Source organism: Lolium perenne, chromosome 4, assembly GCF_019359855.2.
Source record: "Lolium perenne isolate Kyuss_39 chromosome 4, Kyuss_2.0, whole genome shotgun sequence".
NCBI classification, from domain to species: Eukaryota; Viridiplantae; Streptophyta; class Magnoliopsida; order Poales; family Poaceae; genus Lolium; species Lolium perenne.
In genome coordinates, this window is record NC_067247.2 from 5,051,594 (window position 1) to 5,071,219 (window position 19,626).

Below are 19,626 nucleotides of genomic sequence, written 5' to 3' on the forward strand. Positions count from 1 at the left end.
TCCCCATAAAAAACAAGAACATACAAGGAAAAAAAAGGAGCGCTGCTGCCTTCGTACACGAGTATATAGCATAGATCTACCACTTTTCATGCAAAATTCCGGAAAACTACCACTTTTCGTTCCAATCGCACAGAACTACCACATTTGGTGGAGGTTGTTTCAAATAGCACTGATCGTCCATTGAACGCAGATTGACAGCGTTTTTGACAATGCTGGCCCACTGTCAGGCATGACATGGCACCTTCCGTCAATGAGCCGTTAACGGCGTGCGGGCCCCACCACTCGTGGACGGTAGAAGAGACACGCGCATCCGTTACGTCGTCCTCTGTTAGCGACCGTGCCCTAACCCTAGCTTATCCCCTTTTCCTTGTCCCCTCCCGGCGATGGCGGCGGCAACTCCCGGCAATGTCGGCGGCGAAGTCGTCAGTGGCGGCCATGCCGGCTCCTCGGCGGGCGGAAGCGGCGGCGCATATTCGTCGGAGGGCCGCGGTGGGAGGATGCACGACCTGACTATGGGTGGCATGGATTCGAGTTTGCCGGCAGATCTCGCTTACGCGCTAGTACCCTCGCCGGCGAAGAGCAGCCACCGTTGGCCATCGAGATTCGATGGTGTGGAGTAAGTTCCTCAACTACTCAAAAATATCTAATTTTTCCATGCTTTTTCGGTTGCCCATGCTTTTTTCCTTTGCCCATGCCCATGCTTTTTCGGTTGACTTGCTGTTGATTACAAATGCTAGTTTATTTATCTTGTTTAGCCTGGTAGCAAATTTAGGTAGGTTTATCTATGCAATGCTAGTTTATCTGTGCAATGTCTGTTGGTAGGTTTAATTTAATTTAAATTTCTGTAAGGAACATAGAACATTTTATATATAATCGTGCATTTATCCTTTGCTAGGCTGGATGATGATATTTCGGATATCAAATTTAATTTCCCTGGTCAAGATAACCTTGAAAGAAAGTTGAGCCGATCTGACATCACAGTTCTAAATTTGTTATCCTTGATTGAATCCTATGGGTATGGTATTAGGGACAACATGTACTATGTAAAAGAGAAAGGGAGAGGTGTGGAAGGAATGGAATTAATTGATAGCATGGGCAAAATTGTGGAGATGCTAGCACTGCATGAAGCTGAACAAGTTGTTCATATTACTGTGTTGAAGAAGAATTCTGTTTGGCCAATGTACAAGAAGGCTTTCTCATATACAGTTTACCCTGTTCCTGGACCTGAGGACTGGAATACAATAAACACGCAAGATATTGACCCACCTGTGTTTAGGGATAGGCCGGGGAGGAAGCAGACTGTGAGAAGGAAAAGCAAGTTTGAGCCTCCAGCACCTAGAGACACATCAAGGATGACATCAATCACTTGCAGCAACTGTAATCGTGTAGGCCACAGATATAACACATGTACTGTACCATTAAGGCCAGGGCTTTAATCAAGAAAAGATAATCACCAGGTAACTTAGACATATGCATATCACATATAACTCTAGTTTTGACAGAAGACAAGCTCATATGTAGATTCTTTTGTTGCTAACTCAGATTTTGTTTGCTGCAGCCTAATAGGAACAGTGGTTGCTCCTCCACTTCTGCCACTACAAGTACAGCAAGGCAACCAGAAGAAGCACCAGCAGCACCAAGGCAACCTGCAAGACCACCACCAGCACCAAGGCAACCTGCAGGAGCACCACCAGCACCAAGACAACCTGCAGGAGCACCACCAGCAGCAAGGCAACCTGCAGGAGCACCACCAGCACCAAGGCAACCTGCAGGACCTCCACTAGCACCAAGGCAATCAACAGGAGCACCACCAGCACCAAGGCAATCAGCATTCAGTGCACCAAGGAGTTCTAGGGTTGGCAGACAAACCAAGCTAACTCCAAGGATGGCAGGCTATCTCAATGCTGGAAGGTGGAGTAGCTACAAGAAGTGAAGACTATGTGTTGTCTTGTATCAGTTTATCACAATGCCACTATGTGTACAAGTTTAAGACTATGTGTTGGTTTGTATCAAGTTGAAACAATGCCACTGTGTGCACAAGTTAAAGACTATGTGTTGGTTTGTTTGTGCTAGATGAGTTTGTGCTATTTCATATCAAAATATGAATTTAAATGATGTTCCCATTTTGTTTGTGCTATATGAGTTTGTGCTATTTGATGTCAGAATATGAATTTAAATGTTCCCAGTGCTATTTGATGTCAGAATATACATTCAAATGATCCCAGTGCTATTTGATGTTAGAATAGACATTCAACTGCCGGCGACCATTTATGGGCGACGCCGCCGTGCCTAAGAAACCGCCGGCGACCATTTATAACAAATCAACGGCGACCATTTAGAATTCTCCGAGATCCCGCATACATATTGCATAAACCATTTAGAATTCTCCGAGATCCCGCATACATATTACATAAACCAAATTTAGAATTCTCCGACATCTCGCATACATATTGCATAAACCTAATTTAGAATTCTCCGAGATCTCGCATACATATCACATAAACCAAATTTAGAATTCTCCGACATCCCGCATACATATTGCATAAACCTAATTTAGAATTCTCCGAGATCCCGCATACATATTACATAAACCAAATTTAGAATTCTCCGAGATCCCGCATCCTAATTTAGAATTCTCCGATATCCCGCATACATATTACATAAAACCTAATTTAGAATTCTTCCGAGATCTAGCATACATATTACATAAACCCAGCATACATCATATGACATGAATCAAATCAGATTTCTCCGATAATGCCTTTGATCTGCAGCAGCTTCTCCTTGTTAGCACTGTTAACCTTGAAGAGGTCAAATAGTGTGTACTCTAACTTCTTTTTCTCCTCCTTCCATGCCTCTTCTTTCTTCTCCCACTTTTCCTTTCTAAGCTTCTCCATTGACTCCCAATGCTTCGTCATTGACTCCCACTGCTTCTTCTCCTCCTTAAAATCAAACAACTCTGAATTGAGCTTGATCACCTCAGCTTCTAATGCAGGTCTGTCCAAGTCAAAGATAGCTTCCTTTTCATCATTCATCTTCTTTAAATTTTCCTCCATGACCCTTTTCTCTTTGTCTTTCATAAATTTCGCAACATCATCCATTAGACTGTAGTAGTTCTTTTTGAACTTGTCCCTGTCCTCGACCAACTCTTGAACCAACTTGGCATTCTCAAGCCTCTCTTCAATTCTTTTGTCACTAGCCTCATGGTACATAGACCACAGTCTTCCCAAAGAATTCTTGAGAGCTTCTGGCCATTCTTCAGCATCAACCCATTTCTGGAAACCACAATTTTCCACATACTACAAAAACAGTAATTGATGACAGTCAATGCACATATGTGTTACCAATTATTTAGAGGCATGCCGAACTTGCATTTTAAACAAACTAATGAAGAAAACTGGTGCAATCAACTAACCTGCAACTACCTTATATATAGTTTAATTTTAGCACGTTAGGAGCAAAGACTGAACTTTGATATAGTTATGGTCTCTTATTATTGATAGAAATAGAAATTTAGAATGTAGTAGTTAATACAAAAGCCTGGAAACTCTTCTGCATTTTAGCACTTTAACTGAACTACCATTAACTAAACTGAATTGTGTTAACTCAAATTTACAATAATTATAGACAAAATCGACCAGAACACTTACATCTTGAATGCAGCACATGTGAAACCTCCTCCCGGTGTTCGTCCCTTCAAATGCGACGCATCTGATCGGCTCCAAGTCATGAACGCGGCAGCGTTCCGCTCCGACAGCAACTCCAGAGAATGAGAGGTCCGCGCATGTCTCAGGGGCGTAATCCATGGCAGTGAAGTCCTAATCAACAAGAAATTGCAAAAGAAACAAACTTTATTGACCTAAATCGATAGAAATCGTAATATCTCAATTCGGAATAAGAACCCTAACCCTAGATTTGAAATGAGGGATGAGAGGCTAAGAACTTACAGGGAGGCGCTCCGGCGAGCTTTCACCGTCGCTCCAGCTAGGCATGCGGCGGCAGCGGCGGCGGCAATGGGCGATGGCGGTGCGGGAGCCTCGGCGGCGCTGCTTCGAAGGGGAGAAGGGCACGGTCGCTAAACTGAGCACGGCCACGCGCGTGCCTCTTCTACCGTCCACGAGTGGTGGGGCCCGCACGCCGTTAATGGCTCGTTGACGGAAGGTGCCACGTCATGCCTGACAGTGGGCCAGCGTTGTCAAAAACGCTGTCAATATGCGTTCAATTGAGAATCAGTGCTATTTGAAATAACCTCCACCAAATGTGGTAGTTCTGTGCGATTGGAACGAAAAGTGGTAGTTTTCCGGAATTTTGCGTAGAAAGTGGTAGTTCTATGCTATATACTCCTTCGTACACTGTGCCCCAAGCTCTTACAAATGTCAGTCAGGCCAGGGTGATCCAACAACGATTCGAAGTGTCGAATCTGAGGGTTGTACTTCGAATCTGAGGGTTGTTGCGCATAAAAAAAGAGGGCAAAATGTACCAAGAGCTATCTCTGCGCATAAAAATCCGAGGGTCATGTCGTCCGAAACATTACACATGGGCGAAGACGATCACGGTAAAGCAGCAAAACGAGTCATCAGTCTTATTGCTGGGGCCAGGACGATGAACAGGGAAATCTCCCAGTTTCCTCTTGTATAAGATGTCCATCACTTCGCCTGCAGTTCACAGTAAATACTATCAGTCCAGCTAACTTTACTTCAGTCCAGTTGCAGCATGAGAGAACAGTTGCATTATTAAGGCTAGATTTTAGGGCGGCGTGGTCAATTGAAGGTATAAAATTATCAGTAATAGTTCCGATAATCATGTTGTACATGCAGCCAGAGATCAGTAGCGAAGAATCATAGCTAGTTACCTTTGTGAGGGCGTCTCCTTATCCTTGGCACCAATGACATCGACCAGGTCTTCCTCCTTCCCCTCTGTTTCTCGATGCTGGTCTTGTCCTTGATCTTCCTCAGAACTACTGTCCTGGATGCAGCATGCACTGGCCAGCGAGTTAATAATATACACCTCCTGTTCTCTCTTTCTCAACAGCTTTTCGTCATCATTCCCATGCCAAGTGCACTGAGCATGCCCCTAGCTTTGCTTACTGGAAGACTGACCGAGAAGGAACTGTTAGTGGGAATGATGACTTCGAAACTCCCTCTTCTACATGCAAGAGCTGTTTCATGCACACAACCAGCCAGTCATGCACGAACTGAGGCCGGGGATGTCCCAATTTCGAAAGAAAATGCACATGCAAGAGCTGTTTCATGCACACAACCAGCCAGTCATGCACGAACTGAGGCCGGGATGTCCCAATTTCGAAAGAAAATGCACATGCAAGAGCTGTTTCATGGTGCAGAGACAATCCAAATGCAGAGCAGTGTACCCATCTTTTTGCTCGTGAATGCATTGATGTCATGACCGAATGCCACCATCAGTGGCACCATCTCAAACACCTTGGTGCGCACAACCTGCAACCAGTTGACTAATCTCGTCGAATGCAGGAACAGATATGATAATATACTCTCGTTGCAGCACTAGAAATTAGTTTTAACGAAAATGATTAAGAGTTATTGTTGGATTCTTGCACAACATGGTCAGCAGTAGGTGTATGAATGTCAAGAATAGTCCTAATAATCCAGTTTTCAACGTGCAGTGAGAGATGACCATAAAAGAAAATTATATGACCAGTTACCTTGGTGAGAATGCTCCCCTCGTCCTCAGATCCGATGACGTCAACTGACCACGTCTTGTTTCTCCATCTTCCTGGGCTCCCTCAAAGCTAATGCCCTGTTTATCCACACATCATCCATTCTAATTCTCTCACTTCGCTGGTTCATTTTTCAACACCCCATTCCATGTCCAGTCAGCATGCATGGACTTACCAATCACCATGCTCAATTCCCACAAGATTCAACAACTCAGGTTTCAGGATTATGGCATCGGAAGACACCAGGACGCATAAAGCCACTGACACCAAAGTGACAGTTGAGGATCTGATTAGAATACAGAATTTCAGTCCTGTCCCGCATTAAACAGAAGCTGGGCCAACCCTTCGCGATTACCGCCACCTCAGGTATTTGCTTGGAAAGCACTGTAGGGATAAAGCCCACCGTCGTACACCCCCTCTTGTACAAAAAAGTGGAACAATCAGAGGCTAAAAGAGGGACATGCAAGGTGTTATACTGCATCGCACGGAGATTTCCGGCTTCTTTTATTCTTCCCTAATGCAACATATTCTAGAAATATATTTGGATAGTGATATTACAGAGAGTGGAAAACATGCTTACAGAAATATTATATGTAGCACCAGAGGCAGGCAATGGAATCAGATGCACAGTCGCGCAAACTTGCTGGTGTGAAGACGTTGAAGCAACATTAGCTGACAGATTTTGGACCGTCTTCTTGTTTAACCGAATGTACGGCACATGGGAAATCTTCGACCAATCTGATCCCCCGGGTTTTAAATTACCTTCCATCTCAAAGTTATCCATAATCAATTCTTGGAGGTTTGCTGGCACAACTCCTTCCAGAGACACTGGTTTTGCAAATCTGATCCACTAGGTTTGAAGTACTTTTAAGGAGGTGAGTCTGCTTAAAGTAGAAGGGAGTCGTTGAAGAGAAGAACAGAAATCAAACTCGAGTTTTTCAATAGAAACTAACTGTTCAAACCATCCCTCCTGCTCTGTGGTAAATTGAAGAGCCACCAGAAAAGAGATGCGCAGTGCTCGCACTGAGGGGAGGAAACAATGTCCATGCAACAAGCTGACATCTGTTCTTAGACTAGTAAGGTGAGGTACACCCTGGTCATCCTGTTCACTTGATCTGTCTAAAAATTCATTAAGAATGTCAGGACAACCAAGAACATCAACTTCCCTGAGGTTTGGAAAGCTGAGTAACCCATCAATCAAACGTAGCCCTCCACAGTTTCTAAGATACAAAGACTCCAATGACTTCAACTGATGCTCAGAGAGTAGGACTGGATGATCGCAGTAAGACATACTTAATTTTTTGAGACGTTCCAAGAGTTGTCCATATTGTGGCAGTGCTTTGACAAAGTCTCCACAAACTGAAATGTCAAGTTCTGATAGTGAAGACATGAATGGTAGATAAGGCACTTCTTTCAGTGAAGGGCAATTGTGAAGTTCAAACCTTGTGACCTGTGGAAGGAGAAGGCCATGATCATCTTCTGCATGTGACCAGTCTATCCATGATGTCATAGAAGAAACTCTGAAGTTCTCCAAACTTCCAAGAAAACCAAAAGATGTTCCATCAGCATGCTTCACTGACGGTAAGCTATCTAGAGTGAGCTGCCTAAGTGAAGGAAATTTTCCAAATGGTGGAAGTACAGATAAAAGTCCGCAGTTTACCACATGAAGGGAGTGAAGTTTTGTGAAGATGTGAGCATGCAACATCCAGGTTGGTAAAGTCGTGTCCCCATAGCCTTCAATCACAAGCTCTTGTAGATTTGAGTGTGGTTGCAGTCCTTCAAGCACTTCTTTGGATACATTTCTCCCCTTCAGCACCACGACTTCAAGGTGTTTCTTCAAAATCATATTGGCATTCTCTGCCTCATGCTTGTTCTTAATAACATGAATATTGCTGATGCAAATTTTCCCAGACAGCTCCTGCATGTTCTTCAACTCATTTATCAAGAATCCATTTTTCTTTCCAGCACTAAAGCTCTCCAATTCTTGAAGTTGACTTAGTTGCCCGATACCAGGAACCAAAGAGAGAGCCATAACATCAATATACAAGTGCCTAACTTGGCAAGCATATTGATACTCTGAGGAATAAAATTGCGGGTATATCCACGGAGGTATAAAACTTGAAGACTACAAGGGAAATTGCGGAAATTATTTACTCTTGTGAAAGAAAGATCAAGGAACCTCAATTCTCTCATGGATGCAATGTTGGGAAGCATATTTGTCAACACCTCCACATGAGATAAGTCTAACACTCTAATGCTTCTTGACTTGGCTAACATGTTGTCAACAAGATCAGAAATTGAATTACTCTCACAATGACCAAACAACAAGATTGTCCGTAGATTTTTATACTTGCTTAGTTCATCAATATGCAGTTGATTACCAATTTGCAGAGCCAAGTGGCGAGCAGTTGGTGATGCTCTCTCTGAGTTCTCTTTGTGGAGGAAGCATTCACCTCAAGAAACAGCAATAGCAAGAGCCCTTACTAGATCGTGCATAGTGTACCTCTTGTTGTCAAATGTAGCCTGGAAAAATGATCTTTGTAGAAGGTCATCAAACATTTTACTTCCAATATCCTCTAGCCTAGTGTCATCAAATTCTCTGTGTTGGATGAAATCATGGGAAATCCACATATTGACCAATCTATCCTTATCGAACAAGTAGTTTTGTGGAAAGATTGAACAGAAAGCGAATCTCTGTCTGTGTCTAGGTTGTAGGTCTTGATAACTAATTCCCATATATGGAAGGATTTCACAAAAAACTTCACTCAGATCCCACCAATCGCTCTCTAGGATGCACCTCCACTGGTCTACAGTCAATCTGGACTTCAACAGATTTCCCATTACTTTTGCTGCTAACGGCAAACCATCTAACCTTTTTGCTATTTGTTCACCAATTAGCAAAAGATTCTGATTATTCTGAGAAAAATCATTGGTGGTGCCAAATGCGTAATACTGGAAAACTGGCCAAAAACTCTCCCGTGGCAAAGGTGCTAGTGGAACTTGGCACATTGTGGCTACTACGTCTGCAACCTTTTTGCTTTGTGTTGTGACAAGAACTACACTTCCTGGTACTTCACTAGCTATAGCAGTAAGCAAACTACTCCATTGGTCACACATCTCATCCCAGACACTGTCTAACACAAGAAAAAATCTTCCATCCTGCTGGATGACACTTTGAATATTATTGACTGTTGTTTCCAAACTCTCTGAGTAGTTAACAGACGAATCATTTCCACTAAAAGAGCGCAACGCCTCTTGCAATGTTCTTTTGACACTGAAGTGTTTTGAAACATACACCCATGCTCTCTGTCTAAAGTGACCCTTCACATTTAGATGATTGTAAATTACTTGAGTAAGGGTTGTCTTCCCAACCCCACTCATACCAACAATTGGGATAACATCAACACCACACATGCGGTACCTTGCCCCAAGTTTTGCTCTTATGCTGTTGGGTTCTGGTTCAGATCCAGATGAACCCAAAATAATTTTCAGTGTCAACTCTAGAATTTCATCCCGTCCAAAAACCTTGACATCAACAGGAACACGAGAAGTAGTCTCTCCAACAATTCCCTCCTTCTTCATGGCTGTTAAATTGCTTTGGTTCATGAGCTCAACAAATATGTTTGATGTTGCACAAAGGTGGTCTAGCTTTTGTGCAACACATTCAAGCATTTTCATCCCCTCATCAGGCACAATCAAATTTTTCAAGGCCCTAACTGATGATGAAATGAGCTCGCTCACCTTGTGCTTCCCAGAAACTACCTCATGACAATCGAATCTATCAAGCGCATCCTCAGCTTCATAGGCAGCATTGTGGAGGTTCCTCAGCCACTTGGTCAGACTAGTTCTTATGATAAGCTGGTTATCAGCCACCTCCGTAATGGCCTTAACCATGGTGAGTCTCGTGCGCAGTTTAGTCAGAAGTTCTTCAGTAGCATGGCTCAGATTGTAGTTGCTCCCAAGGAATTCCATCGTCTTGTCAACAACACGTTGGATAACTGCTGATGAGAAACCACCAGCCAACTGCTCTGCACCTGCAGACATCATGATTTGGACCCTGCAATGATGTTCGAATTTGTTAGTCCATGTATGTATGTATGTAGTTTTAGAAAGTTGTCTCCTGTTAAAACAAATGAACATATAAACTCATGAGCTCAATCTGGAAGGAGATCTCTGCTTGACTATAAGGATCATTGCTCACTAGACACTAAGAGTAAGAGGAACCTTTTCAAGTGCTTTGCAACCTGCCGAAGGTTTCTTCATGTATGACTTAGCATTAATATATGAAGTTTTCATAGGCAGTACTGGAAATATGATCTTTTAGTTCTACAAATGGATGGGCAAGAAAAGAGCATATTCAGCCTATGAAACCTTTCTGCTGTATTTCCTCACATATGCACTGTGTGGAGGAATGCATCTTTAAAATGAAATGCAACAGAAAGTAAGAATCAATAATAGAGTGGGGAAATATTTTTAGTAACTTGGCTCAAGTAAATTGAAAAGATGAACTGATATAAAAGAAAATTAGATAAAATCTTCAGCAAAAATGCAAAATTTAACATAACAGCTTTCCTAATCAAACATCTGATACATTTCAAACAAAATTACCGAGCAAAACAAGGTATATACTGAAATAATCAAATCATGCCTTCCACTTCCCTTCCTCAGTTGTGTTGGGCACATGACAGAAGGAAATAATATGTTTTTTTCTGAAGTTCAAAACTTTCGGGAGAAGCAGATGCTACAGAGACAAAGGGTTCATGGAGTGGCACCTGCGACTGTGAGAGAGAACGAGGTCGGCAGTCGGAGTGGCGGCAGATGCTCGGGCTAGAAGGAAAGCAGCAGCTTGGATGGCTGGAAAAGCAGGAGCTGGGCAGGACCGCAGAAGGTGGTAGGCCGGTGAAGTTATGCTTTCTTAGGTTGCTTGCTTGTTTCAGAACCTCGAAAATCAGGGTGTTTTGCAATTTATAGATGCTGCTACTTTGTCACTTTTTCACGTGATATCAGATGATAAACCTGATACCCATACGTTTCCACTCAATATTGCGGGTCGGAAGAGTCACTATACTGCGAATTATGTGAATATGCAGACACGCTTTCGCCTTTGAGATCAATTCCTTGTGTTGATTAGTTCGTTCGTTCCCACGCGAGTATGCTAGGGTTCCGCCCCGCCGCCGCCGCTCATTCCTACTGCTATCCGCCGCCTCCTGCAGATTGTATCCTTCACCGGCGGAGAAATCGCTGACAACACCTCTTCTAGAACCAACCACGAGCTCATGCGTCCCGTCCGTGGAGGTGCGGCTGTACCCGCAGGCCGCCTGCCCGCCGTGCACGCCTCGGACAGGAGCACATGGAAGGAAATATTCCGGCACCAGGGCACCACCGCCCTCACTGCCCTCCGCTTCCTTGCCAGCGCTGGGCGACCGCAGGTCGAGCCTTGGACTGGGTCGAGAACATCGCGCGCCAGCGACGGAACATGATGCCGCAGCCCCCAAGGCACATACACATACACATACACGGGTCCGCTACTGAAGCGTGCGAGCGCGGCTGCAGCTCTCGAGCACGCGAGCGGGGGAATACGCAGGCGAGCGCACCAGCTGGTGCCTCCTCCCTGCTTGTTGGCCGGCCGTGGGCGACCAGCGGCGTCCGCTTGCTCATCAAAATTGTATCCCGAGCACCTGCCGGCGACAAATCCGCCGCCCAAGACCTGCGCGGCTCCGCATCGGCAGCCTTGCCGCGTGCGATTCCGGTGTCTCGCCCAGCCTAGCCGGCATTCACCTCCACCTCCGGGGAGAGGAGTCTGAGGGGTACCATCCTGCCCCGATTCGCCTGCATCCAGTATGTCCGAGCTCGCGTCGGGGAGAGAGAGGGGGTGGAGAGATGAGATGAGGGGTGGGCAGGGGAAGCCGTCGCTGGTGGTCACATGCTCCTCTTCGCAGCAACTTGCCCCTCTCCTTTCCATGCCGTCTTGGTTTTCAGACTTTCATACAGGATGCAATCCATCCGATAAAAAAACCACGACCCAGTCCAGCATCTTCCCAATTCATTTCCTTCTTCTTTCCAAGTCTGCGATTGATCTGAAAAAAAGTTCACCAGCCCATTCTCCTCAGATTTAAGGTTCTAAACTCACAACAATTTAGCATCTCCTTTCTATCAGTCTCACCAGGGAGGATCGGGTGTATTGATGGCAGAGCTAGCCGCCATCGTTGCACAGAGGCTGTGGAATGGAGGAACTGCAACGGTCTGGTGGTGCACGGTAAATCTGCATATTCTTTTGAAGCATCTCCAGATTCACAGTATTCTGCTCACATGATATTGACATTTTTTTTACTGTTGGGTCTCAAAAGGAAAATACCCTTTTCTAAATGAGCAGCCGAATACCACCTATCATATATTTTTTACTCTATAAGGGCATCTGTCCAGCTTAATTTCTTGAACGTACATTAGAAATAAATGATTAGCTTCATTTTGTGTGGGACAATCAAGAATTTTTTTCTACAACTGAAAGGGAAAGAAAAACAATTTTAGTGAGATACATACATAGTTCATTTGGATGGTCTTCTTTTTGTCAGGTTACTATCGAGCTCTTCTGAGCGTGAACTGATGAAGACATATCTAGATGACTTGCTTCCCTGCATTCCAGTGGAGTTAAAATTTGATAAGCCGAGTTGTTCACACATTCCGGGTGGAAGAAAAATCCTAGAAGCCAAATTGTGCAGCATTATAGGTAAATCTGCATATTCTTTTGAAGCATCTCCAGATTCACACTATTATGCTCACATGATCGTCGCATTTTTGTGTACAAATGGCTATTTGCACTTGCGTTCAATAGCTATTATAATTTGTTCTATTCGACGATATGATCTTCCTTAGCTAGATTTCCTTGTAGTTATTATTTCTGTACATGGAACTAAATTCTTAGTTATAAGTGTTGTCTTTTTTGCTCTTTTGCTTATACAATGATGCCAATTTTGGGGAGGTACAGTAAACTTTCATGCCATTTATCCCTTGCACTCTTATGCTTATTTCAAGTGTGTTTTATGTTCCTTTGTAACATAATAAAAATTTGAGTCTGGTACACATCTGAGTTTGGTATGCCAAGGAAGACAACCCCACTTGATACACAGAGTCTGGTATGCCAAGGAAGACAACTGTGTTGACAAGCCGAAGTTTGCCCCCAGATCAGTGCCTCTCCCTGACGCCCACTTTGGCGGAATCCTATCATCTTCATCGATTCCGGTCTGTTCTTCGTGTGTAGTGAGTTTCTTTCCAATCCCGCCCAAGTTTATTTCGATCTTTCTCAGCCTGAACTCGCTCAGCACATCAGGGGTTGTATCTTCTACTCTGCTTGTACTGTAATTTCTCCAAAGATAACTTTCCTGGTACTTAATTTCAGGGGAAGGAGGGTCTCAATTGAGAACGGAGTTTGGTGGAAAGGAGAATATTATTTGGGAGAATATAGTCATGATTTGGATAGTTTTTGTGAAATCCTCAAGTTTAGTTGAAGAAAAGTGTATGTGTAGAGGTGCTTGCTGACTTGATCGTTGTTCCATGCACCTTGGAAGTTGTCTTCTTCTTCAAGTGGAGGTAAAGCTTGCTAGGTAAGTCTACATCTGTTTGCCCCGTTGAAATAATTGGAATCTGTAACCTGCTTTAGTCTTAACATAATTTTGGGGAATGGTTGCCATCAGTTTTAAAATTGTTATTCTTTGATTGATCCATAAATGAGCTATGTCAGAAATGAATATAAGTGAGGAGTGTTAGATCGACTGAAGCATAATCCATTGAATGATTTAGCATCCGTGTACCGATGACAAAAATGTTTTATTTGTTCCAATGGTATGCTATACTGAAATCATATTATGATGTGGACCGCTCATGTCGGATCCCTGACCATCTCGTGTTCATAATGGCAGAGAACATTGATGGGATGTAGGAAGAAGTAAGAGGAGTCTTTGTCTTCCTGCAGTGTGGTGGTGTGGAAAGAGACATGCAACAAGGAGCTAAGGAGGGAGAGAATCAAGTGGGTGCACAGTGCTACCTATAGTGGCAAGAAAGAAGTAGGAATTGATTGCAAGCCAAAAGTGGAGCTGAAGCTTGGATTAAGGTCTAACTGTTTAATATATCGTGTGTTGTTGGTGTTGTTTTTTAATTGATGGATTTGTGCGAAGAATTAGGTTTATGGGACTAATTGGTCAAAAAATATAACTGTTTTTTCGCTTTATCGCTGAATGCCCAGTTTCTTGCATTCTTTATGGACACATGTACACATACAGCTGAGTCGATGATTAGAGTTAAACCATAGTGTGGACAAAGGTGATTTCATTGAAGTTCTTTGCCAGAAGGAATGTGTTCTGTAAGAAAATGTGTATCCCTTATTGGTAGTATGTCGTAAGGATGAGATGGAAAATGAAACTGCACATATTCCCTTAAATATATATATCACTAAAGAGATAATAGGCATTTTGAACACACAAAAGGAAGTGCTATTTAGCTATGAAACCATCCATATTTCTTCCGGATTCTAGAAGATGGCCATACATGTGCATTCATGATTTTAGTTTTTGGTTATCTCTTCTAACATTTGTCTGATCCTTTTTTACCTTGTTGGAGTACAATTGCTAAATAGTTAACAAACTTGATTAGTTTGATATGTGCAATTTAGGCGCAAATATAAATTATCTCAAAAATATTTTACCAAATGATGTGTTTATTGGACCGACTCATAACGGAGCACTTAGTGGTTACGCTTCGTGTCAACTTTATATTTTAATACTAATAATATTTTTGTTTGCTTATATGCATCGTTGTCCGTGGCAACGCACGGGCATATTTACTAGTTAAATTTAATAATTCCTTTTAACAAAATAAAGGTTTCACTTTTACTACTAACTTTGTATTAGTAAATTAGCACACCAATTTCCCCCTAATGCTCTTTATGCAGCATTGGGTGCATTACGATATTTAGACCGTTCTGGCTACGGTAAACAACAGTTCATTATGGACCTGCCACGCTGATTTTCTAACTTAAGATTCCTTTTTAGTTCCTCTCATATCGATTTCTATTGTAGATGATTTAACAATCTCAATAAAAGGTGAGCGGCTCATATATTCGCACTCGCCGCCCATGTGCACCAAATCCTCCTTTAAAGTAAAGTTTAACGAATTGAAGTTGGAAGTACAAAAATGACGCCCTATAATTTGCTCTGTGGACTGATGGTCAAGTGCACAGGCGCTTCCACGGAGGTGGGATGCATCCCCTGACCATGAGGCACACAAGGAAGGATGGCAACAACAGCCACGGAGACGGAATCCAGCAGCTCCCGGAGGAATGTGTGGCGCAGGCCATTGGCATGACCACACCAGCCGACGCCTGCCGCGCCGCCGCGGTGTGCACCGCCTTCCGGTCTGTGGCGGATTCCGACACTGTATGGGAGAAGTTCCTACCATCGGACTGCGACGCCATCCTCGAGCGGGCTGTCCATCTTGTGGATTTCTCCTCCAAGAAAGAGCTATTCTTGGACCTCGCCCAAGAACACATCCTCCTCGATGATGGCAAAATGGTGACTCGTCATGATGATCTTGCTTAGACACAACTTTTCATCCATTCTTAGCTAATGTACGTACATATGACTTTGCATGTTGCGTTGTGAGAATCGATTTGGTTAAATATTTTGTAGAGTTTTGGGCTCCAGCGAAGCTATGGCGCAAAATGCTACATGATGTCTGGAAGCCAACTACTGGATATCGCTTGGATCTGTGAAAATATTTACTGGACAAAGAGGTCGGACCCGGATTCAAGGTACCAGTATACGTCATTATATATTCTTCATGAAAACTTTATTCTATTAAATCTTTATTATTATTGTGACCAACTGATAGTACAAATTGTGTGGCAATACTTTATTATTATTATAGTCTGCACAGAAACTACTTTTCTGAATTTCTATTAGTCTATACCACTAATTTGTTTGGCAATTAATTAAGCAGGTTCTCCAAGGTGGCAGAGCTTCTGTCAGTCTGCTGGTTTTGCATCAACGGCAGCATCAACAGCAGGGAGCTCTCTCCCAGCACCCACTACGCTGGCTACCTTGTCTTCAAGCTCACCCAGGACGCCTCCGGCCTCAGCTCCCCACGCCAGATATCGTTCGTCGAGGTAGGCAGGCAGCTGGTGGGGAGTGCCTGCACAGTGTCTCTCCATCCTTGCAAGCATGCTTCCTGCAGCCTCAGTGATGGTGGTGAAACGTCGGAGCCGCACGAGCACAAGGAGGAAGGGGGCGTCATGGTCAGGTACCCGCGGCATAGGGTCGACGATTGGCTGGAGCTAGAGATGGGCGACTTCCACACAGACACAAGTTATGATGCTGAGGATGTTAAAATGGAACAACACGAGTTTGAGGAGCTGGAGTGGAAAAGGGGGCTCATAATTGAAGGCATTGAATAAGGCCTAAGAATTAACTGATATGGTGATTAGATATCCATACCATATATACCGAGGATTGGACTCTCTTACCAGGAAATTTATGTCCCTCTTAGGCCATGATCGAGTAAGAGCATGGTTAGGCCTCGTTTGGCTAGGGAGTTTTGGCCGGTTTTTCAATGTATATTCCCAGTGTAATTAAATAATTGCTTTCAAATTTACTAAACTAGCTGTTTGGCTGAAGTGTATTGAATCGAGTAACACTGAGTATTGGCGCTAAAACTCGTCGGGTCAAAAGAGGATTAAAACGCGAGGTACCATTCGCGTTTTTTACACTCGGTGATGCTGCGAATTCACGCGCATGCTACCAGCTGGGTGCAGCTACTCTGCCCAGCGCAGTGTTCACACGGAAACATGCACAATCACCCGGGGCCAGCACATGCATTCACACCACCGTGTTCACACGGGAAACTGCACACAGCCCTCACAATATCCTCTAATCAGCTGCTGCACACGCGCTAGTATCATAGAGATGCCCCTAAAAAGATGGAGAGTATTTCATGAAGGTTAATTTTCACCAAAAACTCTTTATAAAACACCCCTTAACACACATAAATACTCTTGCACCAAACAAAGCCTTAATGGTTTATTACAGACTTGGGCTTTTAGTCATGCAGAGGTCAGGAGCAGTGATTTTTCACTGGTACCTAATAAAAATTTCATATACAGTATATATATACAGCTCGATAGTGTGTAACTAAATAATCTGCTTCCCAGATCATGTACTGATGGGCAGCAACATATTTGATATGTGATCCAATTAATAAGGTCAGGTTTTAACTAACGAGAAGAAAATGAACACTGCCGATCGATATCCCATCTCGAATGCAGAACAACTTGCGTATAACTAACCATCAACATGTTATAAAATGATATCCATCATGTCATAAAATGTATGATGAAATGAGTTCACTCACCTTGCGCTTTCCAGTGACTATCTCATGACGATCAATTCTGTCAAGCACATTCTCAGCTTCATAGGTAGAAAAATGGAGGTTCCATAGCCACTTGGTAACAGTAGTGTTGATGACAAGCTGGTTCCTGGTTGTCAGCCACCTCAGTAATGGCCTTCACCATGGTTGCTCTCGAGAAATTCCATTGTCCTGTTAACAGCACGCTAGATAATTGCTGATGAGAAACCACCAGACACCTGCTCTGCAGTTGCAGACATAATGATTTGGACCCTGCAGTGAATATAGAATTTGTTGAGCCATGTCTGTATGCAGTTGTAGTTTTCCTCAGTTAAGGCAAACTGATAAACCAAATTTGGCAAAAGATCTCTACTTGATTTGTAAGGATTACTAAATACTGAAAGGTACCTTTTCAAGCACTGTTACCTGATGAACTTTTCTTCACACTTGAGTTAGCATTTACATATGTAGGTTTCATAGGCAGTACTAGAGATATACTTTTTAGTTCTACAAATGGATGGTGGTGTCGAAACCAAATGTATTTCAGTTAAGTTAATAATAGAGTTGGTCAAGTGGTAAAAAATCTAGTCATTGATCAAGTTGGATACCTGCTCAAATATTTTTTTATCATATTAATCTCGTAATAAAATATCTAATTATCTCAAAAAATATAAGAACATGTCACAATATAGCAGTGGTGACATGTTTACCATTTAGTGAGTATCAACCAAGCTTCATGTCAACACACAACACCCACAATGATACCATGAAGTTATTTATATGTACACGCATCAACATTAGTTAGTGAGTTCCCATGTGATCGATACTTTTGAGAACAGAATTTAGTCCCCACAGGGCTGAAAGGAATTGTAAGAAATGACTTCTCTATAGTAATGTAACTTTTTGCAAAAGTACTAAATGGTTCAAAGTTTAGTCATAGGCACTAGTCTGCATGCTAGTGCTGTCTCGGTTATCTCTCCCTTTGTTTGGCAAGGAGCATGCTAACTGTCAAGTTAATATTGTTTTACCCAGTGATGCTATATGCTTCGCGTATATTTTATAAAGATAAATCAAATCATCTTAGTACAAATATTGTGTGAAACATAATTGCTTTTTGTGTTCATTACCTGTATATAAATAAGAGAGGTTACAAAATAATGATTCAACCTATCTCAGACATGCACTGTCACTTGTCTCTCATATACTTTTGACAGGTGCATAATTGATGGCTGTGTATACATACACACTCCATCAGTTCAGTTCAACAGCAGACAATGAAGCCATGGACACAACAACTCTTACACAGAGCAAAGTGAATGCAAATGAAAAGCTTACCTGTCTGCTCACCCCTGAAGGAGTACAAGTCATGATCAAGGTTCTCCAGCTGCTCCAGCGCCTCGTCCGTCAGCAGCCGCTATCTCAAACACCCCTGTGCGCACAACCTGTAGGCAATGCTACCATTTCCAGCTGAGTGCCAGCAACAGCAATGTATGCAAACTCTCACCCCCAATACAGCAATGTATGCAAACTCTCACCCCCAATACAATAATTTCGCATAAAAATATGAAGAATTAAGTGTTGAGTTATTTACTATTTAGTCAATGTCAACACAGAACACCCACAAGGACATCATCTAGCTATTTCTATGTACACGCATCAGACTGACACTTGACAAAACAGAATTGAGTCCCGACGGGGCTGAAAATGAATTGGAAGAAATGTCTTATGGTCTTGTAAAAAATATTTTAAATACGAAATGGTTGGAGGTTTAGTGATAGGCACTAGTCTGCATTCCAACACTGTCTAGGTTATCTCTCTTTGATGCTATATGCTTGTGCGTAATATTAATATACAGAATCTCTTCACATCGGTACTAATATTATGTAAAAATTATTACTTGTTTTTGTGGATGTGAGCTGCTTCTAGTGACTCTCAAAATATGAGAAGATCTTGGAATAATTAGATGGAAACTTCCCTAGAAAAGTAGAAATGGCTAATCTACCATGACAGCTTTTACACCTTCGAAGTGAAATCACTGAACAGAATAAAAGAAACACTGACCTCCGAATCTTTTGGGGGAGACAGAGAGCGCCGAGTTCTCGTGTCAGTGTCCGCCCCATGGAGAGCTCCTCCAGAGATCCGTACCTCTTCCAGGTCGCCCGCCTGAAGAACTCCTCGCCGCGGACGCTATAGGGCGGGGTGGGGGTGGTGGGGGAGGGCAGGGGGGTGGTGGGGGTGCAGAGAGAGCCATGGGGATGGAGGGGGCGACGGGCACCTACGCTGCGAGAATGAACAAAAGCGAGAGCGCCGGACTGGCGGAATGAGGCGCTGACGACGTTCCTGGACACCTGGGGCTCCGGCGAGCGGTGGCAGAAGGCGCGGCGAGGACGGCGCTGGGTCAAAGTAGTTTCAGCTTAATTTTATGGGTGTGACTAGGGCTCAGTTTACTGAGCTCTAAGTTAGCTCTCAGTAGATTTTTGTCACTTGTACCAATTTAAGCTATTTTGCTTTTGTTTTCTTCATTCGAACTAATCTAACAATAC

At 43.2% G+C, this 19,626-nt stretch overlaps 2 protein-coding genes and 1 long non-coding RNA gene across 4 annotated transcripts; 2 read left to right on the top strand and 1 right to left on the bottom strand.

The window, feature by feature from the left end:
- Nucleotides 1-2,536: 2,536 nt before the first annotated feature.
- Nucleotides 2,537-19,508, bottom strand: LOC127349388 (uncharacterized). 2 transcript variants are annotated; one of them, XR_011742323.1, is made up of 10 exons: nt 19,145-19,508; nt 18,419-18,525; nt 17,090-17,356; nt 12,233-12,324; nt 6,273-9,749; nt 5,678-6,110; nt 4,853-5,453; nt 3,948-4,655; nt 3,651-3,818; nt 2,537-3,299 (listed from the first exon to the last, which is right to left on the bottom strand). XR_011742323.1 is itself a non-coding variant. In XM_071818436.1 (6 exons), the coding sequence occupies exons 4-6, from the start codon at nt 3,990-3,992 to the stop codon at nt 2,742-2,744; spliced, it is 771 nt and encodes a 256-aa protein (XP_071674537.1). In that variant the 5' UTR covers nt 3,993-4,655; nt 4,853-5,453; nt 5,678-6,110; nt 6,273-8,149; the 3' UTR covers nt 2,537-2,741. The 2 variants fall into 2 exon arrangements, 1 of the variants encoding a protein (XP_071674537.1); XM_071818436.1 differs by lacking the exons at nt 12,233-12,324; nt 17,090-17,356; nt 18,419-18,525; nt 19,145-19,508 and having other exon boundaries at nt 6,273-8,149.
- On the top strand, nt 11,762-13,520 carry LOC139830435 (uncharacterized). The gene is made up of 3 exons (XR_011742324.1): nt 11,762-11,948; nt 12,265-12,949; nt 13,089-13,520. It is a non-coding gene; the product is annotated as an uncharacterized lncRNA (long non-coding RNA).
- On the top strand, nt 15,046-16,136 carry LOC127349390 (putative F-box protein PP2-B12). The gene is made up of 3 exons (XM_051375129.1): nt 15,046-15,255; nt 15,373-15,494; nt 15,683-16,136. The coding sequence occupies exons 1-3, from the start codon at nt 15,046-15,048 to the stop codon at nt 16,134-16,136; spliced, it is 786 nt and encodes a 261-aa protein (XP_051231089.1).
- Nucleotides 19,509-19,626: the final 118 nt, after the last annotated feature.